Source organism: Hesperophylax consimilis, chromosome 12, assembly GCF_061612785.1.
Source record: "Hesperophylax consimilis isolate HC1 chromosome 12, BYU_Hcon_1.0, whole genome shotgun sequence".
In the NCBI taxonomy this organism is placed as follows: Eukaryota; Metazoa; Arthropoda; class Insecta; order Trichoptera; family Limnephilidae; genus Hesperophylax; species Hesperophylax consimilis.
The window spans coordinates 323025-345285 of NC_142847.1; the positions used below are offsets into that span (position 1 = coordinate 323025).

A 22261-nucleotide genomic window follows, 5' to 3' on the forward strand; every position below is an offset into this window, starting at 1 on the left:
GTTCTTTTTGAGAAATATTGCATGCAGCGCTTTGCATATATGTATATTTGATTAGAAGCATTTCTTCAAACTCTTGCAATGTCTCTGTGAGGCGTGAATTGTTTTTACAATGTAGGTACATACAATACAATGTTTTAAAGTACTATTGAAGTTCTTTTTGTGAAATATTGCATGCAGCGCTTTGCATATATGAATATGTACTTGATTAGTAGCAGTTCTTCAAACTCTCGCAACGTCTCTGTGAGGCGTGAATTGTTTTTACAATGTAGGTACATACAATACAATGTTTTAAAGTACTATTGAAGTTCTTTTTGTGAAATATTGCATGCAGCGCTTTGCATATATGAATATGTACTTGATTAGTAGCAGTTCTTCAAACTCTCGCAACGTCTCTGTGAGGCGTGAATTGTTTTTACAATGTAGGTACATACAATACAATGTTTTAAAGTACTATTGAAGTTCTTTTTGAGAAATATTGCATGCAGCGCTTTGCATATATGAATATGTACTTGATTAGTAGCAGTTCTTCAAACTCTTGCAATGTCTCTGTGAGGCGTGAATTGTTTTTACAATGTAGGTACATACGATACAATGTTTGAACATGATGAAGCACTATAAGTCAGTTTCCTTGTTTAATATATTATCATTCGTGGGAGAAGTACTTTCGCACTAGTTCGTCTCTCACTCTGCGGGCTGCAACAACCCTGCTGACATCTTCAGGCTGGTGCAGCAGCTCAACCTCTCTTAACTCTACATTATCATTTTTTATACTGTTATACATATACAATATTTTGTACTGTTGCCTTACTTTTTTAAATGCATATAGTTCAACAAGGAAACTGACTTATAGTGCTTCATCATGTTGTATAGTATAGCACAAGTAATAATTATTTGACCAGCAGCATCGGGCTCATAATGGAGAACTCTGTCTTTCCTGAGGCAACGGAATATAGCCTTCCATGCCCCAAATAGGCGTTCTACGGAACATCTCGCCTCACAGTGCGCCTTTGTGTATCTGTATTGGGCACTCCCCTCGACTGCATTCAATATTGGTGTCATCAGATAAGGCTCGAGTGTATATCCAGAATCGCCTGATTGAAACAAAACACCCATTATAATAGGTACATATAACTACTAAGTTATGATTTTTTTGCCTTTTTTTAAAATGAGTTGTTGAAATACATACCTAGCAAGAAATATGTCCCAATTCTCTGATTGTATAGTCTGTTCATTTCAGTTTTGACTAAACTATTATTCCAAATGAATTGGTCATGGACAGTACCTGGGAAGCGTGTGTTGATGCTCAATATTTTCAACGTAGCATCGCAGACCTGTTTATCAAACATAAAAAACCTTCAATAAAATTTGAAAACAACAATCCGGCTGTTTTATTTCTGAAAAAATATTTACCACTTGAACATTCAGCGAATAAAATCCTTTGTGGTTTTTGTACTGCTCCTCGTGTATGGAAGGGGTGACGATGGCGATGTGGGTGCAATCGATGCATCCCAGAACATGTGGAAAGTTTAATTTTTCCCTAAAACTACTCTCTACTTGCTTGCGGGCTTCATTTGTAGCCGGAAAATGTATCCATCTTCTGTACAGATGTTCTAAAACTGCTTTCATAAACAGTTTTATGCACTTGCTAACGGTAGTTTGCCCTATCGCCAAGAAGTGATCTTGGCCTACTCCACGTTGGTAGCTCCCTGTAGCAAAGAAGCTGATGGGTGCGAGTACCTGTCAACATCATAAATAATACAACTGATTAATAAACTTCACTTTTCATCATTTTAATCACTTTATTGTGAAAAATTATCATCAGCAATCGAAACAAATTTATTTATTTCACGTGGTCGTTCCAGTGGTGGATAGATTTATATTGTGTTTTTGTTTTACTAAGATATCAATAATATTTAATACTCTCACTTTAATGCATACTGGAAGTCCTAATGTATTTTTTGACACTAGAAAAGGAGTTAATTGATCAATGAGATCTCTAGCCATAATGCGAGATATTCGAAACAATTGTCTGAATTCCGTCTCTGCAAGTTCGAACGGATTTAATTGATCGCGTAAACGACGCCTTTCAATCCTACGATCTTCCCTAACCTGCCTCCTTTCATTAAACCAGAAATTTTGCATAATGAACGACATTATTAAAAAAATACGTATATCGACAGCCAACCAAAGTTTTAACTGACACTCAAGACCCCACGTTATATTCGGCGGGCTTTTAGCAACCGTCGGTCGGAAGTTATCCTATCGATACATTCTCATGCTCGCAATTTTAACGATACCGTCGCTACTTTGACCATAGACAAGGAATTTTAACAATCGTCGGTTGTTATATTTTGATCGTGCTAGCATATGTCGTTAAGTGCTCATTGATGACGTATTTTAACGATATCGTATTGCTATAGGGCTATATCGACTTCTCATGCTAAGGCCCCAGGTGATCCACCGCCAGTGAGGCCATACCGCAAAAATGAAAATCGGTAGATTTGAGTGAAAAAATCGGTAGATTAGAGACAATAATCGGTAGGTTGTCAAAATATTTATTTATTTATTAATCTTAAGTTAGCTCACATCTTCGTGTGCGCTAATAGTTTTATAAACATATAAACATGTACATTGTTTGGCAAACATAATCTTTCTTTAAATATTTCAATAAAATCACAAAAAAAAAGAAACATTAATAATTGAGATAGACATATTTTCTTAATTCATTTTTGAACTTATTAATATTTTCTATCACAGCAATTTCCTTCGGGATTTTGTTATAGAGTTGAACGGCCTGGTACATCAGAGATTTTTGGGTGCTTTTTTTTTTTCTTGTTGGCAATCTAATTTGCTTAGAATTTCTCGTCCCGTGTCCGTGTATCTCGTTATTGTAATTTATTTTTCTTTTCAGTTCCTTAGACATCATCCCTAATTTAATTTTATGTATAAAAATAAGTACATTCAAATACACAGTTTGCTTCACCGTCAAAATATTCAGCTCCTTTAACATGTCTCTTATCCGTGTGTATATGTTGCGCTTAAGTATTATTCGCATTGCTTTATTTTGCAGTATTTGCATTTTTTTCATTTTCTCTTTATTGCAGAGAAAAAGAATACTTGAACAGTAATTAAAGTGTGGTGATATAATTGTATTGTATATTATCTGGCATGTTTCTTTATTTACTTTGTTTCTGATTCTACCAAGAAATGATATTTTTTTGTAATTTTTTTAATTGTATAGTCTGCATTTTTTGAGAAGTTCAATTTTGAGTCTAGTATAGTATATCTATAGTATAATAATATCGATCAGTGACAATATGCCCAAAATTTTCAAATCCATGGGGGGAGGAAGTGGCTGGAGAATTTCGGGTGACGAATGATTCCGTACAATATTTTCAAATTCATAGGGTAGGGGGAGTTATTGTGATATTTCAAAAAAATTGATTTCGAAACTTTAGTTCATTTTCTGTGGAAATTAACTGAAAACGGTTGATTTTTAAAAAAAAAGGCAGATTTTTATAAATTTCACATAGAGTGGAATGTCACTAGATGCTGCCGGGATCACACGAGGACAACACAAAAGAAAAATACAATATTTTCCTGTCCCTAAGTCCGTGAACAGCCTCGATCGTGCAGAGCAGGGCAATGGAACAATACAACAATTCTGCCGTATTTCAAATACGGAACGCTGTGAAAATGGATACACGACAAAGCACGTAACGAGTGAGTTTTGCGAAAAAAAAGTGGGTGTGTCAAGCCTACGCAAGACAGAAGTGAAACTTCTAGTATTCCTCTCTCTCTATTTTCATTTCATCATCTCTATTTTCTCTCTTAGGTTAGTTTGAAAATTAGAGGTTAAATAATTCAACGACGAAGCATGGATTTGCTTTTTCTAATATTTTCTTATAGATGAATGACGTTCGATTAATGTATAGTTCCAAAAATTTTCAATTTATTCACAAGTATACAATATTACATAAATAACAATATTACAATTAAAAATTACAAAGAAATTACAATGACAATTTACCAATCATGTGCCATTTTCATTGTCAATTTCATGAATATCATTTCCTAATGTCGTGATAATTGGGTTATGGTAACTAAAGTGCGAGATATATACATGAGCACTTAAATCCTTAATGAATCGTGCAAAAACTGCATCGATTGTTGTCCCGTGTCGGGAGAGAACGTTCGTGAGCGGCTCCCCCACCTCAACAAGCGCATATGGTGAGAGAGGGACAGTGAACGGTGAGCGGTGGTGGGGGTACCCGCATTTTCGTGTCGATCCTGACTCGGTTTTACTCCGTCCCCGAAAATTCATTACGCGCCTAAAGAAGTTTCACTTCAATATTAGATCTTTTATACCAAGATGTATTGTAGTGTTGCATTTACGCGACGATTTTAAGCCGATATATGAGATCCGAGAGCCGAGAGCGCCGAGTGACGAGATAAGTACGCCCAGAGCGACTTGTTGTTGTCCTACTGAGTTGTCAAAACTCGTATAACGCTTGGTGGTGGGGGTAAGACGCTATACTGTGAAGATAGCTTGCCCATCTATCTCTGGGACAATGTCTTGGTTCATTGTCCTGTCCTCCAAAATACTGTTCTAACTAGGACAATGGATCCAGAGCTGGGGCAAGACAGTATTGTACTATTGTAGAGTATTGTACTGTCTTGCCATGTCCACAAAATCATTGAGTCGTTTTTCCTACAAGTTGTTGTCATCACATCACATAATATCTGCCGAATCGACTTCATGACGAGTCACTAATTACTAAGATATGAATGTTGACTTATGAGTATTATGTATTATGATACAGTGTACTGCGCGTTCACTTCTGACCCGGTTTTATAATTTTTTTTCGAAAATACGTGCTGGATATTTTGATCTTCAGCTGTTATTTAATTTAAAAAAATGTATATTGAAAGCAGTGATGCCATTTCTACGGAATATCTACAGATTTTTGCAAAAATATACCGATCTATCGATGTTCATGGAAAATCCAAAGAAATTTGTAAAAATCAACAAATCAAGGGTTGCGACATTCATAATCTAGCACCTATAAATATTTTGACATCTACCGATTTTGTCACCAAATTTTCAACTTCAATCTACCGAATTTTTCAACTCACATCTACCGGTTTTCATTTTCGCGGCATGGCAACACTGATTGAAAGCATGTATTTGACAATTGATTTGAATACATTGCAGAATATAGGTTATACTTCAAAACACCACCTATTGTTTTCGTTTTATCGCGGTTTGAGCTGGAAACAATATGAATGACTGTTCTAATTAATCTCAGTTGATTGTCTTATAACTTAATTACCGCCAAAATGGGCCTGACGAAGCAGTATCTTCGATATGTGGCGGCTGGAAGTTTTAACATTATCGCCAGTCCTCGCAGTAATGTGTGTAATGTAACTTTGAATGGAGTTAGCGGACGATATGTTGCTGCGGCGGCTTGTGAGCATGTCATCGTCTGGGACATGAGACTTGGAGAAAAGGTTACTACATAAATCTTTTATTTTTTATATTGTTCACATTCTAAAATCTTGGAAAGTTTAGTAGTGCCTGTGTCAGTTTGTGTAGTAGGTACCAGAAAGTACACTTAAACGTCCCTAATTTGAATGCTATGAATACCCATATCAGGTGCTCTATATTGATGAAATTGTGGCCTATCTAAAGTAAAAATATTGTTTCATCGCTTTTGCATCAAGAAATCAACAATATTCATTTTTGAGCGTTTTTCAAATTTGACATGGGCACTTCTAGCACTAAGCCAGAAAATTAGAAAGACTAACTATTACTGAGACAATGCATGTGGTTTCACTAAACTGGGTAGAGTGGACATACTTGAGATTTGCTGCGTTTAGTATCACACATAAGTTCGTTGGTCAGACAAGCTGTCACCAGCTGCCACAACATGTCGCTCTAGGTTATGTGCTTTTGAGAAGTGTACAAATCATTCTCTAGCCAAAACCAAATCTAATGGAGCTTCCTTCCATTTATTTGGATGTAGTCAAAAATCACTTATTATAAATAAATACAATTATTCACCAGACTTTTTGCTACCCGAAAATGGAAAATGTCAAATAAAAGAAAGTGATACAGCGAACGCAAGTGCATGAAGGACAACCTAGTGACAGTACATCATATTCTACTACTTTGCTTGCTCATTTTTTTCGTCGAGATGCTCGCATACAGAAACAATGGGCGCTCATAATAATATAGCTGTTTCACCCGTACACACATTCTTTGAACGGGGCGTTTCATCTATTCACAAATATAGTACTGTATATTATCTGCCTGTACAAAATATAAATAAATAATAATAATAACATATGTACATTCTAGCATCACGTTTATCGATCAAATGCATTGTACATAAAGCTTTGTATTAGTGATCGACGAACCGGTGGATACAACAAATAAATTGATAACAGTTTGACTAGTCTATAGTTAGTAATAATATAGATCATTGTAGAAATGTATTATATATTTGTACAGCGCCCTTGAGGTGATTTTGCACAAAAACGGCGATATACAAATCATCCAAATATTATCAATATTTGCTATTCTGTTCTTATCCATTTCGAATTATTCGCTTTAGTGTTGGGTAGGACACGATATCAGAATGAGTTTGTATGAAAAACTGAAATAAGGTGGTCGAGGGGTATGGCTCTCAACTAGCAAGCCAGACATCGCAGGTCCAAAGCAGTTGGGACACTTGTGCGGTATTTCACATAAAAATAAAATGTTTCACAAATCATTATTTTTCCAGGCCCAAGTCTTGCCCGGAGAGAAGTATGAAGTCACGCAGCTCGCCAGTTCCGGGAACCAGTTGGCCGTTGGCTATTCCGACGGCAACCTTCAGATCTTCAACCTGACGACCGGCGATCTGGGCTGCGTGTTCGCTGGACACAAGTACGCCATCACGGCTCTGCAGTTCGATAGCCAGGGGCACAAACTCTTCTCGGGGTCTATGGTGAATATTTTTAAATAATGTGTTTCAATAAATGCATTAAGTTTAAAAAATTGTAAAGATTGATGTTTCACAAATGGGGCCTAAATGACTTGTGTGAATGTTGACAAATGCAAACTACTGAAAACGGAGTAGAAATCTGTATTGAATTAAGTGTCTCCTTATGCTGTCAACCGTCAACTCTCCACCATGTGAAGCAGAAGACATTGTACAGAATTTGGAGCCATTGTAGGCCGCTCCCTCACTGACGTTTCCCTCAATATCTGCGTAGTTGGTATCCGTGTGGCATTCACCATCTTTATAATGCACCACTTGTTACTTTTAGGATACCGAGGTGATTGGCTGGGATATAGTAGCGGAAACGGGTCTGGCTCGGTTCAGCGGCCACAAGGGGGCCATAACCAGCCTCTGCTTCGTGGAATCACATCAGACCGTCATTTCCACCTCCAAAGACACCTTCATTAAGTTCTGGGACTTGGAAACCAAACACTGCTTCAAGACTTTAGCTGGCCACAGATCTGAGGTTAGTCAAATATATACTTTTTTTTGTTTTTAAAAGAAAGACAAACATTACGAACAACCTGACAATATTTGAAAATCTCCTACTACCACCACAGTAAGCAAGACACAAGGAAAATGTTGCTTGTGTTGTTATATTGAGGAACGGTGCTAGAGAGAGAAAACACCACGCTTTATATTCAAATTCAGAAGTTAACTACAGGAGAAATATGAACTAAACGGTGCTAGAGAGAGAAAACACCACGCTTTATATTCAAATCCAGAAGTTAACTACAGGAGAAATATGAACTAAATGGTGCTAGGAAGAGAAAACATCACGCTTTATATTCAAATCCAGAAGTTAACTACAGAAGAATTAAAATTTTGTGATTTTTTTTTTATATGAAATGACAAAAAAGGTAATATTTATAATATATCTGTCTAGTAAAATATGCGTTGTTTTTTTTCATTATAAATAATTTTGGTTCAGTGTTTAGACAAAAAAACGTTAGGTGAGCCATTTTTAAAACTTTTTATGTTTGATTTCAAAATTTTAATATTCCAAAAATGATGTTTACTTCTAGTATTATATTTTGAAAGCGTATTTCATCACCTTTCAAAAACAGTTTTAAATTTTCATTTGGATACATTAAGAAATATCACCTTTATTTGGATTGTATAAGAAGCCAAGCCGAAATACACACAAATTCTCCAACTTTCTGACTGCGTCTTTAAGAAATATAATGGTAAATATGCCAGAGGCCTGAGCGGTTAAATATCTGTTATCTTTATTCCTTATTAATTAGCTGGTATCCCCAATGTGATGTACCATGGGGCCCTATCGTTTTTAACATTTGTTTTGTTGTTTTCCAGGTGTGGGCTTCAGCTTTGGTAAAGCAAGATAAATATTTAGTCACAGGCTCCACAGACCAAGTATTGAAAGTTTGGAAACTGCGGTGGAAGGACGAGGCGGACCAACTCCTAGATAAAACCAAAGCTCTGGCCATCACCGAACTTGAAGACTCTGAAGAAAGTTCTGTAAGTAATGCCTCATGTAATTGTAATTCAGACGAGCTCAAGTCCCCGGCGTTGGTTATTATATTATATAACTAGCGGGCCCGGGCAGACGTTATCCTGCTACAGCCCGTCTTCTATGTAGGGAAGTTAAAATTTGTGGTTTTATGTATTTTGGGATGAGAAATATGAAAATTGGGTCCAAAACTATCCTAACTTTCAAGCCGAAATCAACCATACACATTCACAAAATTACAGTGACACATGATTTTTATATATAATGGAGGACTGAACGCAGTTGGCGCTAACAAGAACTTGTCCAAAGAAGCCAAGTTAGCAGTCCACAATGGAGTGCTGGTACCTACCTACATGGAATTGGCAGAAAAAGGATGAAAGTAGACTGAATACTGTTGAAATGAGATCTCTGAGGCATACGTGTGGTAAAACCATATATGATCGTGTGAGAAATGTGGAGATCCGCAAAGAGTGCAAGGCTGATCTAAGTGTAATGAGTAAGATTAAGAAAGGGATGCTTAGATGGTTTGGGCAAGTAGATATATGATGCAAATGGTAGCAGAAGTCAGGGATGCCGGAGGAAGACATGGCACGATCAAGTGAATCAGATACTCGAGTGGGGCCATGTCAAGAGTCAGAATAATAGAAGAGTAAGTATCAGACAATGTGTGAATGAGGCAGGAAGTGTGTGCCAAGACCGAGTTGTTTGGTGGTCCATCCTCTCCCCCTACCTCTGCGGAGAAAAGGCATGATGGTTAGTTAGTTGAGATATAATGTGTGCCGATCGTGCTCACGGAGACAGTTCTGATATAAATATCAAATGTTGTGCAATGCGATTTTCACCTTTGTGCTTTGAAAACAATTATAGAGGATAAAATCAGAATCGATTTCACTAATAAAACCATCAATTCTACTTTACATTTCAAGAATGGATCATCTTTGACGACTTTAAAAGGTTTTGTTATTTGAGTTTTAAAAGGTAAATATTTATTTGGAAACACCTTTTTTGGAATTCCAGGCTTTACAGTGTCACTTGATGGGCACACTGTTGCGGGGTGGGCGGGGGCGGGTGGTATCACTGGAGGTGGATGCACAGGGCAGCATACTCGCGTGCCATGGGACGGATGCCATCCTGGAATTCTTCATGTTCTGCGATGATGACGAGGCACAGTTGAGGCTGAAGAAGAGAAGGGCCAAGGCCAAGAAGAAGGCTCTGTGAGTATTTATTAAATCATCTTATGGCGTTTGATATTAAAATTTTATTAAATGCATACACCGGAATGAAAATTTTATCTAGTTTCTAAAACAGTACTATTTGTTTTTACGGAAAATTAAAATATAAGATGTATAGCACATTTTAAATACACAGAAAACATTGCAAACTGTATAAAAGTGATGAAACTACTGAAGACGAAATATTTTTTACTGGAGTTCCTTATTGATCTTTTCTTTTTAAATTTTACTCTATGCATAATATGTAGGTAGGTAACTTAAATGACTTTGGAATAGTGGGCGAAGTAAATTTATTATAGACATGTAATATAATCACTTATTTTAAAAGATTATCTTTTAATTTGATAATTTCCAGAACAGTTCTAATTTAGAACAGTTCTCGCTCATGTGGACTTATGTCCATCTCATACAGGGATGTTTACAAACCACGCGACCGCGATGCAACCACAAGTTGCCTACTGATATGCTGGTTTCTGTACACGGCGCTGTCCTAATTATACTGTACTAGCTGACGTGTACCCGGCATTGCATATATATATAAAACTTCCGGAAGAAATTCTCTAATTGATAGCGAAAACCCTATAAAAATCAGTTGCATAGTTTAGAAGAACAGACAGACAGACGCAGATAGCGACTTTGTTTTGTACTATTTAACTAAAGATTTGATAATTTTTTCACGTGCGGACGTTGAGTTAATACAACTCAAGGTCTGTCATGACATACGTTGAGTTCTTTATTATTAGCATAAAGAGACGATTTTGGGTTAACATAACCTTTCTTACCATAGAATACAGAATAAAATGAGAATTCCCTTGTGGCCGTGTTTTGTGATCCAAATATTTGCCTAATGGAAGCTTAAATTTCCAATACAAAACTGTGCTTACTAAATTCAAATGGGATGGAGATCTACGATTTCAAACGAATGTAAGTGAGGCGGAGAGCTGGGCTGTTGGATTAAATGAAACATTTGTATGGAAGGGCACTTCTAGTGTTATTCTATATTTCTTATGTATTCATAAACATGGATATTTTTGTACATTACCAGGAAAATTTTCAACAATAGATGCATATGTAGCGTGCTAGTATCAGTAGCGTGCGACTGATGTCAAACCCATTGTGTACGAACCCTAGCAAAATAGGGTAACCAGGCAACATGAAAAGTGATGACTAGGTTAAATAGGTTACGTTGGGTTAGATTTATTGGCGGAAACCCATAAGGGACGCGTATGATACTCATACAAATCTCGAGTCGCTTGTGAATATCCCTGTGTGCGATAGGCTTAACTCACAAAGGAAATTATTGTGTATCCACTGTTTATTTTTATAAATCAATTTCAGTCTAGAGGCAGAGAAGATCAAGAAAGAGGATGAAAAGGAAGAGGAGGAGGGAGAGAAGCAGGACCTGGAGACGCTGGCCCTTGCAGACGAGGTGCGCCGCCTGCCAAGCATGAAGCTGGAGAGCAAGCTGAAGGGGGTGGACCTCATCAGCGGGGGCGGCGCCGAATTCAGGCTCGCCGTGTCGCTGGCCAACAACACCCTGGAGCTACACAGCATCAAGACCCTCAACAAGGAGACGGAATGTAAGCATTCTTCAGTAAGATTGTGGCGGTTCCGTAGTGCTGGCATCACCGATGGTAGTCTGTTCACCAAATCCGGATTCTGGCTCTTAACATTTGAGTCCCAACGCCGTTCTGACCAACAGCTTCCCTTCAGTGTTCCTTTCCAGAGATTGTATAGTTATTGCAGTCTCGAGTTTTCATTATTTATACATCCTTCCTATGGTAACTATAACACATCTTGTTTCCATCGATGCCTGGAATTCATTATGAACTAAAGCCTGCTGCTCTTTTGCTTTGCCCATTTACATTTCGCCATTTGTTGCTAAATTTAATACAGGTATTATATGTACACTTGCCCTTTTCCCCGTTTGCTGTCCCTTGTTCCACATGGCAACACTGAGGCAACGTGTTTTCTAGTCATGCCTAGAATTTAAAATTTAAAATTCTAATTTTAAACTTTTGAAGTTTGCAATCAGAAGTGTTTTTACTGAGTCATTATTTTCTAATTATTGTTACATTTATTGATTTGCAGATAATTGTCTAAGACAGATTCACAGTTTCGGCCATCAAACGGAAGTTAGATGCGTGGCCTTCAGTTCTGATAACCTGGCCATAGCATCCGGCAGTACAGACTCCGTCAAACTGTGGAATCGGTGAGTTCAAATTTATCCTCCTTACAGTAACAGTAGTTGTTCCTGACAGCTGTCATTCCTTCATTCATCAAACTTCTAATTTACAAATTTGTGAACTATGTATGTAGGTACATTATTTGAAGAGGGAAGTGTCGAAGTGCCATAAACATTTATATTTAAAACTGGATTATAAAACACTATTGTGTATTTTGTTTCCTTGGTCAGGCCTTCCCAAGTATGTCTCCGAACTATCGAAACGGGCGCCGTAGTCAGCCTTTGTTTCGTGCCCGGAGATCGCCACATCTTGGCCGGCTTGCAAGATGGGAAGCTGCTCATCATCGACATATCAGCCGGAGATATCCTCGAGGAGATTCCGGCACACGCCAATGAGATTTGGAGCATATCTCTTCTACCAGATCAGGTAAACTATCATTTTGTGATTTGTGTATATAACAAATCAAATCATTCATTCTAATTTAATATCCTCGTGTGCATTTTATTTACTGAAAACATAACATTAACCACTAGAACGCCGAGACAATTACTTGAGCACCGGGAATTATCGAGCATTCGATGTGTGAATTTCATATGGGCTTTTACAAACATGTATTCAGCTTGCGTATGTTTGTGCTCACAAAACTCGTAAAGTAGTCTACCAATATCGCTAAAATTTTCAATGTTTGTTCTTATTAGTGACAGGAGTGTTTAGAGAGCAGTTTAAATGATAGAAGATTTCAAGAATGCTGGAGGAATACTTAAGGCAATATTTCTGCAACGGAATGTGATACGGAGTCCAGTTAAAGTTTATGTAATGTAGTTTTTTAACAGTAATATTGTGATACGCTCTATCACTACTGTGAAAGTGGAATAAGTCGGAGACGCCCGAGAAAGACATTAGCAATAGTGAAATGCATTGCGGGATCCACTAGCATGTACGTAGTAATTCGGTGGAACAGTAATCAAAAAGTAAAATTTGCATTATTATAATTATATAGAACCCGTGCAGAAGAATAGTATTATGCTAATCTTAATTGTTATTATTACAGAGGTAGATGTATAATCGCCTTCTTGCAACTATAATCCATGCAATTTAACACATCTAAAATTTCTGCAAAATTATAGCAAGTTCTAGTTGGTATGTTGAAAGTAAATCAGGGCTGTCTATAATTCCATGAATAATTTAAAAACATATAAACTGCTTACAGTGTTATTAGAGCCGATAAATCCTCCTATATTTAAAAGATTTTTTTTTTTTTTGTATTAGGCAATTCACCCTAAAAAGAGTGCAAAGATTCATAATGTTAGTTACTTTCAAACTTCCCTCCACGGTACATAATTGGGGTAATATCGAGTCTGTATAAAGTTATATTAGAATATGCATTTTTAAGGCGTCAACAGGTTTTCATTTCTAGTATGAAAAAATATTTTTTTAATTTTGGTTCGCGAACTGTCAAAATTTCTTAAAAAAGGGTCTTTAACGTATTCCATCCGAGCTGCCATAATTTAGGGTGTGTTTATTTTTACGTAAATTAGCAGTATGACCCTCATAAACAACATTTTTTTTTTTTATCTAGACAAAGGGGGTATTTCACTATCTCTGATTATGTTCTGACTAAGCACTAATCCGCGGATTAGTCATTTTTTCGTTTTCACTATATCTGAATAACGCTAACGCTCGGGTTAAAGTTCGATTTGACTAATCAGTGCTCGAACCTCACGTTAGGCGCTATTCCTCGAATCAAAGAAGGCGTCAAAACATTCCGAGTTTGACAGCGGAGAAGTGAGTCAAATTTTGTTGAATGAATTTGAATGCTTGTATGATCCATCCTGAATTATTTGATTGTGTTCAAAATAAGAAACAATGTATTAATTCGACACGAATCTATCTAAAATGACCTGATAATCAACATAACATAACCAAAAAAATGCACACTTTGCGGTGTGCGGACTGTGACGCATGACAGCCGTGGCAGTAGATGGAGTAACAGCAAACATTTTGCGATGTTGCCAGACTATTTCGAGTGTTATCTATCCGGAAGCTCGAAACAATGGTGAAACGGTCGCCGTTGAATAACGAAGTTATTCTGATCTTTAAAGCCAGCCAACGGATAGCTAGTCAGATATTTAGCCCGACATAGTGAAATACCCCCTTACTTTTATACCTTACTTTTACCTTTTACCTAGTGATTTAATGCCAACATAAAAATACATCCTTAAACAAAAAAATTATGGCATCTTTACTACATTAATAAATTCAGGAAAAGTTAGCACCAAAATTAATTCAGTTGCCGTGGTCAGTTTCAGTCAAAATAATTGTGTTCCGGGACTTTTTGACTAATCAATTTATCTTCTCTCACAGCACGGCTGTGTGACGGGCAGCAGCGATAAGACAGTGAAGGTCTGGGACTTTGAACTGATCCCCGACGCCACAGGAGACAGCAAGGCGCGCGTGTTGTCCCTGCTCCACAAGCGTACCCTGCAGCTGGAGGAAGCTGTGCTTTGCGTCAAGGTCTGCCCCAACAGTAAGTTCATCGCCGTCGGACTGCTGGACTCCACTGTCAAGATATTCTTCCTCGATTCTTTTAAGGTATGATTTATGACTGTATCTTTTCTCTCACCAAAATATTCTTAAATACATTATTGTAGGTTAAACAACTCATTCTACTTTTATGCATCATGGGGGCACAACGGCTGTGGGAGCTATTTATAAACAACTCATTCTACTTCTATGCATCATGGGGGCACGACGGCTGTGGGAGCTATTTATAAACAACTCATTCTACTTCTATGCATCATGGGGGCACGACGGCTGTGGGAGCTATTTATAAACAACTCATTCTACTTTTATGCATCATGGGGGCACAACGGCTGTGGGAGCTATTTATAAACAACTCATTCTACTTCTTTGTGTTCCCCAAACAGTTCTCCAACTCGTCGTGGAAGGAGATTATAAATAATTGGTTCTTTGTGATAAATCAGGGATTTATTAATACTTCGCATATAACAATGGTGACTCGATAGTCGACCTAACTAGAAGCTGGCTAATTGAGATCTGAAACAGTAAGTTTGTCTGGGAACATTCTCACTGGCCCTGGCGACTACTGGCCACTAGCTGCCATCTTACGGACTTCCAAGCAAGCTGTTTGCACTGTCCTCTATGAGCTCTTAACTAACTCACTTCTCAACAATGCATCATGGGGGCACAACGGCTATGGGAGCATTTATCCTATTGATAAACAACACATGAAGTAATTTTGTAAAGCTTTTCTTTTTACACTTTTTTTTTCACTTTATTACACTAAAATGTCCACGTAAAAAAAAAAATCTCTGAACTGTCCCGGTACAAATTTTTAGGCCCTCATCATTTTAACGAATTTAAAAAAGGAATCAAATAAAATTAGGGTTAAATAAAACAAAAACACTGGGTTGGTATCGATAGGTAATCGACATAAACCGAAGACAATACGCAGGGTCTTCGGTTTATGTTGATTACCGATACCAACGACGGACTTATACGCACAGTATAATACATAGTTGTTCTATTTTTTAAATGAAAAGTTATACAGTGTGTTCTATTTGTTATTTTTCATTTACACTAGAATTTTAGAAGTCGAATAACAAATTTGTAAAGAGCTCTAAAAGTATGCAAAAATGAATATATTGTGTGAGTACTGAGTCAATATCTATTAACATATTGGTTTCAGTTCTACCTTTCACTGTACGGCCATAAGTTGCCCGTCCTCTGCCTGGACATCAGCTACGACTCCAACCTGATAGCTACCGGCTCGGCCGACCGCAATGTGAAGGTTTGGGGCATGGATTTCGGGGACTGCCACAAGTCCATCTTCGCCCACGACGATTCGGTCACCAGTCTGCAGTTCGTGCCCAAAACACATTACTTCTTCACATGCGGAAAGGACGGGAAGGTCAAGCAGTGGGATGCTGACACGTTTGACAAAATTAATACACTTCAAGTGAGTTTATTTCCATTTGATTAAAGTCTAAACTAAAAGTCCAACTGTCTAGAGCCAGTGGGTCTGTGGCATCACCTAATTGAGGTATCTTATGAGGTTGACGGGAGCAGGGAAGGTATGTTCAGTTCTGGTCCCCGAACATGCTTAAAGCCATTTCAAGCAACATTTCCATTCGATACTGGGCGAGTTGGAATTATGTTTGAAGAAACCTTTAAAATGGCTTGACAATAAAAAATAAAATAAGTTTTTAATAATTTCAGAGTCAATTCACTCTCCGAAATATTTGACTAATGTGTATGTGTTTCCCAGGGCCACATGGGCGAAGCACGCTGCCTGAGCGTGGCCACCAACGGGGCGTGGGCCGTGTCATGCGGGGCTGATCGGGTGCTGCGGCTGTGGGAGCGCTCCGAGGAGACGCTGGTGTTGGGGGACCTCGAGGAGGGGGCTGAAGAGGAGCTCATCACCGGAGACAAGGTGAGGATAACTACATTTTAAATATTTACGGTCATTGTTTCCAATCAAACTTAGCTGCCATTTGGCTCGAATTTGGACTAAATCATGTCCAAATGCATAACCTCGCTGTATACAGTTTACTATGGCGTACGTCAGCTATCCTTTACTAACCCAGAATAGGACACAAATAGATGAACTATAAAGGGTATCTGTACTTGTATTGGTGATTCAATCCAATATTGTATTTGTGTGCCTTTCTTGAAAGAATTGATACATGGTAAAGAGATACACCACGCTTTATAGTCAAATCTAAAAGATAACCACAGACAAATTAAAATGTACACCTCTACGATTCCAAAGTTTCCGACCGCAATTATGAAACTTTGTCAATTTTTAATGATTATTTTAACATAAAAAAGTGAGGTGAAATTAATGTTTGTAATACATTTGTCTGGTAAAATATGTTTTTGTTTTCTTCTGTCGTTGGTAGTTTTACTCAGAAAAAATGTAAGTTAAGCCATTTTTTAAACTTTTTTATGGTTTTATAAAAAAATTATTATATTCCAGAAACTATGCGTTAATTTGTAATAATACGATTTGATGGCGTATTTTTATCACCTTTCAAAAACAGTTTTCGGATACATTCAGGAATATTTCATGTATGTATTCCATGACCTTCTGACAGAACATGCCAGAGCCTGAAGGGCTAAAGGGCATAACTGTTGAAATTAGTTAAATAACATTGCACTATCTACCAAAGAGCAGATTATTAATCACATAGCACTATCTACCTAAGAGCAGATTATTAATTACATAGTGCTATCTACCAAAGAGCAGATTATTAATCACTTAGCACTATCTACCAAAGACCAGATTATTAATCACTTTGCACTATCTACCAAAGAGCAGATTATTAATCACATAGCACTATCTACCTAAGAGCAGATTATAAATTACATAGTGCTATCTACCAAAGAGCAGATTATTAATCACTTAGCACTATCTACCAAAGACCAGATTATTAATCACTTAGCACTATCTACCAAAGAGCAGATTATTAATCACTTTGCACTATCTACCAAAGAGCAGATTATAAATTACGTAGCACTATCTACCAAAGAGCAGATTATTAATCACCTAGCACTATCTATCAAAGAGCAGATTGTAAATTACATAGCGCTATCTACCAAAGGGCAGATTAAACATCATTTTAGATTTTTTTTATGTAGAGAGTGATAGTGAAGTCGTTACTGAAATGGCCGGATTAAATATGCAATAATATCGGTACTTAAATATACAGAGATAAGCAACACGATATCCAAATTTAAAAGTTTTCACTTTTTTTTCAGACTACACTACCCGGAGTTCCAAATCTGAACATGCCATCAAAGAAGACCGTGGGAAGTGAAAGAGCGGTAAGTCTATTACAATAAACTGTCACAAATAAAAAATTATCATGCAGTTGATAAAAAAATAATTATTTGTTTTAGGCGGATTCCATATTGGAATGCCTCGACGTTTGTCAAGAATTCAGAGCCAAAACAGCGGAGACTTCTGGAAAGATCCAACTGCCAGTATTAATGCAGGCATTTGACTGTCTGACCCCAGAAGATTTTTTCTGCAAAACCATTCAGAGAATAAGAAGCAGGTAAGTTTTTTGTTCAATTCAATTTACACTAATTAATGTTATGCACTTACCTAACTTAAAATCGAAAGAATCATTTTGGTATTTGTTTTATTCAAAAAAATACTGCATTCCTTACTGTAAACATGAACTGTAACAGAAATACAAAATGTGAATATGTTTAAAACAAAGATAATATAATAAAAGGAGATATGGTGTCAAGTATTTTTACTATGGAACCGTAAGTCACTGATTTTGTTAACCAATACTATTGCACGCTTTTGCATATGTTAAAGTGTCCGCCCCTTTCCAAACCTACAAATGAAACGTGGCAATTACATTGACATTAATACTAGAACAGATTCCCGTGCCTACACGTTCCGACAGCGTTTATCGTTATCAATACTTACAAATGGAGACGGATAGGGATTGCAACCGTGGAGAAAAAAATATGTATTCTTCTCAACTAACCTAAAATTCGAATGATACTATTGCAAGTAGGAAACCAGTTTCCCTTTGTCCCCGTTGCTTCAATCCATTTTTCTTTAATTTTTCCTTCCTTTGGAAATCTGAAATAATCATACTATAAGTTCCGACACATACAAACTGAGATAAATTTACCTAACACAAGCTTGCCACTCTAAAATACATGTTGAAAGGTGGGTCAAATCCCGGCACTGGGAGAATGGGAAAGGGCACCCGGAATGAGGTAATCTAAAGTACCTACTCATAAACGGACCAGACAATTTCTCAATATGGACAGAAACTCACTGAGGGAACTGGTAGGACTACTAAAGGGACACTGCCATCTCAGGAGGCACATGCAGTTGTTGGGAGTGGAAAACACCAACAGATGCAGGACATGTGAAGTGGATGAAGAGACTCCAATTCACCTTTGGTGCCAATATCCCGCTCTGTTGGGAACAAGGCTCAGCTACCTGGGAAGACACATTGTAGAACCAGAAGACATAGCCACATATCCAATGACAACCCTGGTGAACTTCATTAAAGGGACCGGATTACTGTTAAAGGGAGATAGCACAATGGGCCTATGGAACTACATGTAAACTGTCACCGCAAATATATTCACCACATGTGAATACCGCACAAGAGTCCCAACTGTCGGGCGTCCCTCACAGCATTTCCTCCTTATATTCTATTTTCTTTGGTTGCAAACAATAATATAAAGCACTAATAAGGTATTGTGACTATTGAACACATTCAAAGTTCTGTAAATAAACAACACTGATTTATTTATCTTATTTAAATGCACAGGAGTTAACTCTTCAGGCCTCTGGCATATTGACCGTTATAATTCTTAAAGATGCTGTCAGAAAATTGATGAATTTGTGTGTATTTCTGCTTCTCAATAAAATCCAAATAAATGGGATATTTCTGAATGTATCCCAAATATAACAAATGTTTTTGAAAGGGGATAAAATACGCTTTCAAATTTTATTATTATAAAGAAACATAATATAAGTTTTTAAATCAAACATAAAAAGTTTTAAAAATTGCTCATCTTACATTTTTTCGTCTAAACACTAAACTAAAATTGCTGATAACAAAAATAAAAACATATTTTATTAGACAAATGCATTATAAACATTACCGCCACCACACTTTTTTGTTGTTTTATATGAAATATAATTTTTTTTAAATTTCATAAATCGGAACCTTTGGTTTTCTTAGGACGGGTTGTTTCAGAGAATTTGAACAATTCATCAAATTTCAACGTTCATTTTCGGGTTCTGTGAAAGTCCTATTCTAGTTCTGTTATTATATCATTGTAGGCTAGTTGCTTGACAAAACTGTAATAAAAACGGAACTTGAAAAAATCATTCACAGAACTTGAAAATGAACTTTGAAATTTGATGAATTGTTCAAATTCTCCAAAACAACCCGTCCTTACAGTTGTACAGTGTAATTATTTTGTGATTAACTTCCATATTTAAATATAAAGCTTGGTGTTTTCTCTTTCTAACACCGGTAACATGGTAAGAGAGACACAACGATTTGTATGAGACCACATGAGCTGTATCGAAAAGTGAACAAATTGACGTAATAACTGTTTGTTCCCAAAACCGAACAAATTGCCTGAGGAGGTAACAAATCCATATAAACAAGTTCAAAACTTGTTTATATTTAGTCAACTCTTGACAGGCCAAGAAGCCAAACAAAACGTCTGTAACCAAGTGGGTCTTCTGACCAGCCCATGTATTTTTCTGTCTTATGGGCTTTTTAAAATATAGAAATCCCAATTATTAATGGTAAATTATGTATTTGCGCAGGAATACGTAAAATACTAAAATGATATGTGAAGTATGCTAATATAAGGAGGATAGTAATTTCAGGTACTACCTACCCAAACATCCCCCACTTGGCTTCAGGATAGTTGATAAAGTCAGTGTGGAGATGAAATTGGAGTTTATGTCCGAATAACCGCAATATGAAAAGAACCGCGGTCTGCCGACCCCTGGTCTAGGGCGACCATAGAGATTCCGTCGAAAACAATGGGTCTCCTACCAGACGCGGCCCGTGACTGTAATTACCAGCAGTGCATTTCACTTTTAAAATGTACCTAGTCTGTAATTTAGGTGGAGCAAATTAATGAATGGTAACACCTACTGCAATTCATTCTATCTTCTAAGTTATACTTGTAAAATAACTGATTAAATAATACAAAATTATCTCGAAAATACACAAGGACACTCAATTCATCGTTGAAAATATAGCGAAACCGTTTGATTTCACCGCGAACGAGTTCCAATGTGTTAATGTTGTTGCGTTAACATTGAACATTAGTATTTCTAAGCGAATCCATTCCAAACGCATTGGATTACACATGATCAAAGTGATGCAAAATTCACTCGCCGTCAAAGCACTTCGATAATGCACGGAATGGGTTATGTATCTGCACTGCTCTAACACGTAATTTGACGTTAAGAGTGTAATCTGTCTCGCTCATGTCACCGTTTCGGCTACTTCGGGCTGTCTCGACACCGCCCGACGCTGTTTTAGTAGTATGGTAAAAGTTGGTTCTGTGCATATCGGGGTATGCACGACCGCTTGCTCTTGCGCGGGATTTTTTTACTAGAAGATAGCTCAAATAATGACCTGACGGGAATTACGAATTTCTTACATCGATCACTGGGGCACAGATGTCATTGTAATTTGTTGTGGAGATTGAAGACAAGCAGTGCAATGCACAAATGCACGTACCAAGGAACCGCCTCTGTCTCCTACACACCATAGAAGTATGTATGTATTATGTGAAGTTAAATTAAATTAATATCTCTCATTTCCAGTGACCTTGAAGAAGCCCTCATAATTCTGCCATTCAAGTCAGTCTGTGAAATAATCCAAATGCTGCCGTCGCTGCTGCAGAGGAAGGACAACTGCGAGCTGATGTGCAAGTTGACCATCTTCCTAATTCGGGTCCACCACGCCGCCATAGTGGCGAGCCACGACCTGCTCAATGACATCGTCACCATCCAAAACCTAATCATGGCCAGAATTACTGAATTCAGAGTAAGCGTAAAAGACCTTTTTATTAACCTGATCGCCACGCCGCGGTTATCGCACATCTATTGGCAGCTATCCCTGTACGTAGATGTCGCATATGTGATCCGTGAAGTTTCACTAATAGATTGTGTTGAAAAGGTTAAAACACTATTACTGGTGCACCACTGATGGACCTCTCCCCCTTATAATCCTAGATGGCGGATGGCGTTATTCTGCTCACCACAAATAAATAAATTAGCTATAAACAGATTAGCTTGTTTCTTTCTCTCTCCTTTCCTATCCCCTGTATTTGTAATCGAGCATAATCTATTTTTACCAATGTATTAGTAGTTAAGTACCTTTTTGTAAATTCCTACCTTGGCTTTGGTACTATGTGTACCAATATCCCTGTCTGTTTCCTTTTTTGTCTTTTCTTGTTTGTTCTACTTAACCTCCCTTTTTCTAATTTTGTACTGTTTTGTATGTGAAACATATAATTTTGATATCAAAATGGTTATTAAGCTCATTTAAATCCCATAGAACTGGTGGAAGAATCAATAAACACAAAATCATTTTTCTTTTTCTCAGGATATGGTTGGATACAATCTCCACGCCCTGCAATGGCACCAGAGGGAGTACGAAGTGACTGAGAAGGAGGCACTCTTCAAGGACGCAACTAAAGATAGGAAAAAGAAGAACACCAAAAGAAAAGCAAAAGAAAATCTCAAGCGGTCGATGATTGTTTTAACTTAGTGAGATATTGAAA

The 22261-nt window shown here is 37.3% G+C and overlaps 1 protein-coding gene and 1 long non-coding RNA gene across 2 annotated transcripts; both read left to right on the forward strand.

The window, feature by feature from the left end:
- Window positions 1–253: 253 nt before the first annotated feature.
- On the forward strand, window positions 254–1378 carry LOC149418949 (uncharacterized). Its single transcript, XR_016302856.1, has 2 exons — window positions 254–1121; window positions 1238–1378. It is a non-coding gene; the product is annotated as an uncharacterized LOC149418949 (long non-coding RNA).
- Window positions 1379–5168: 3790 nt separating this feature from the next.
- Window positions 5169–22261, forward strand: LOC149418950 (WD repeat-containing protein 3). Its single transcript, XM_089637612.1, has 15 exons — window positions 5169–5511; window positions 6789–6992; window positions 7315–7512; window positions 8361–8525; window positions 9535–9731; window positions 11088–11329; window positions 11841–11961; window positions 12166–12361; window positions 14300–14527; window positions 15645–15914; window positions 16224–16388; window positions 17717–17782; window positions 17858–18015; window positions 21300–21522; window positions 22084–22261. Exons 1-15 carry the CDS (start codon window positions 5341–5343, stop codon window positions 22246–22248), a joined length of 2769 nt encoding a protein of 922 aa, XP_089493738.1. The 5' UTR covers window positions 5169–5340; the 3' UTR covers window positions 22249–22261.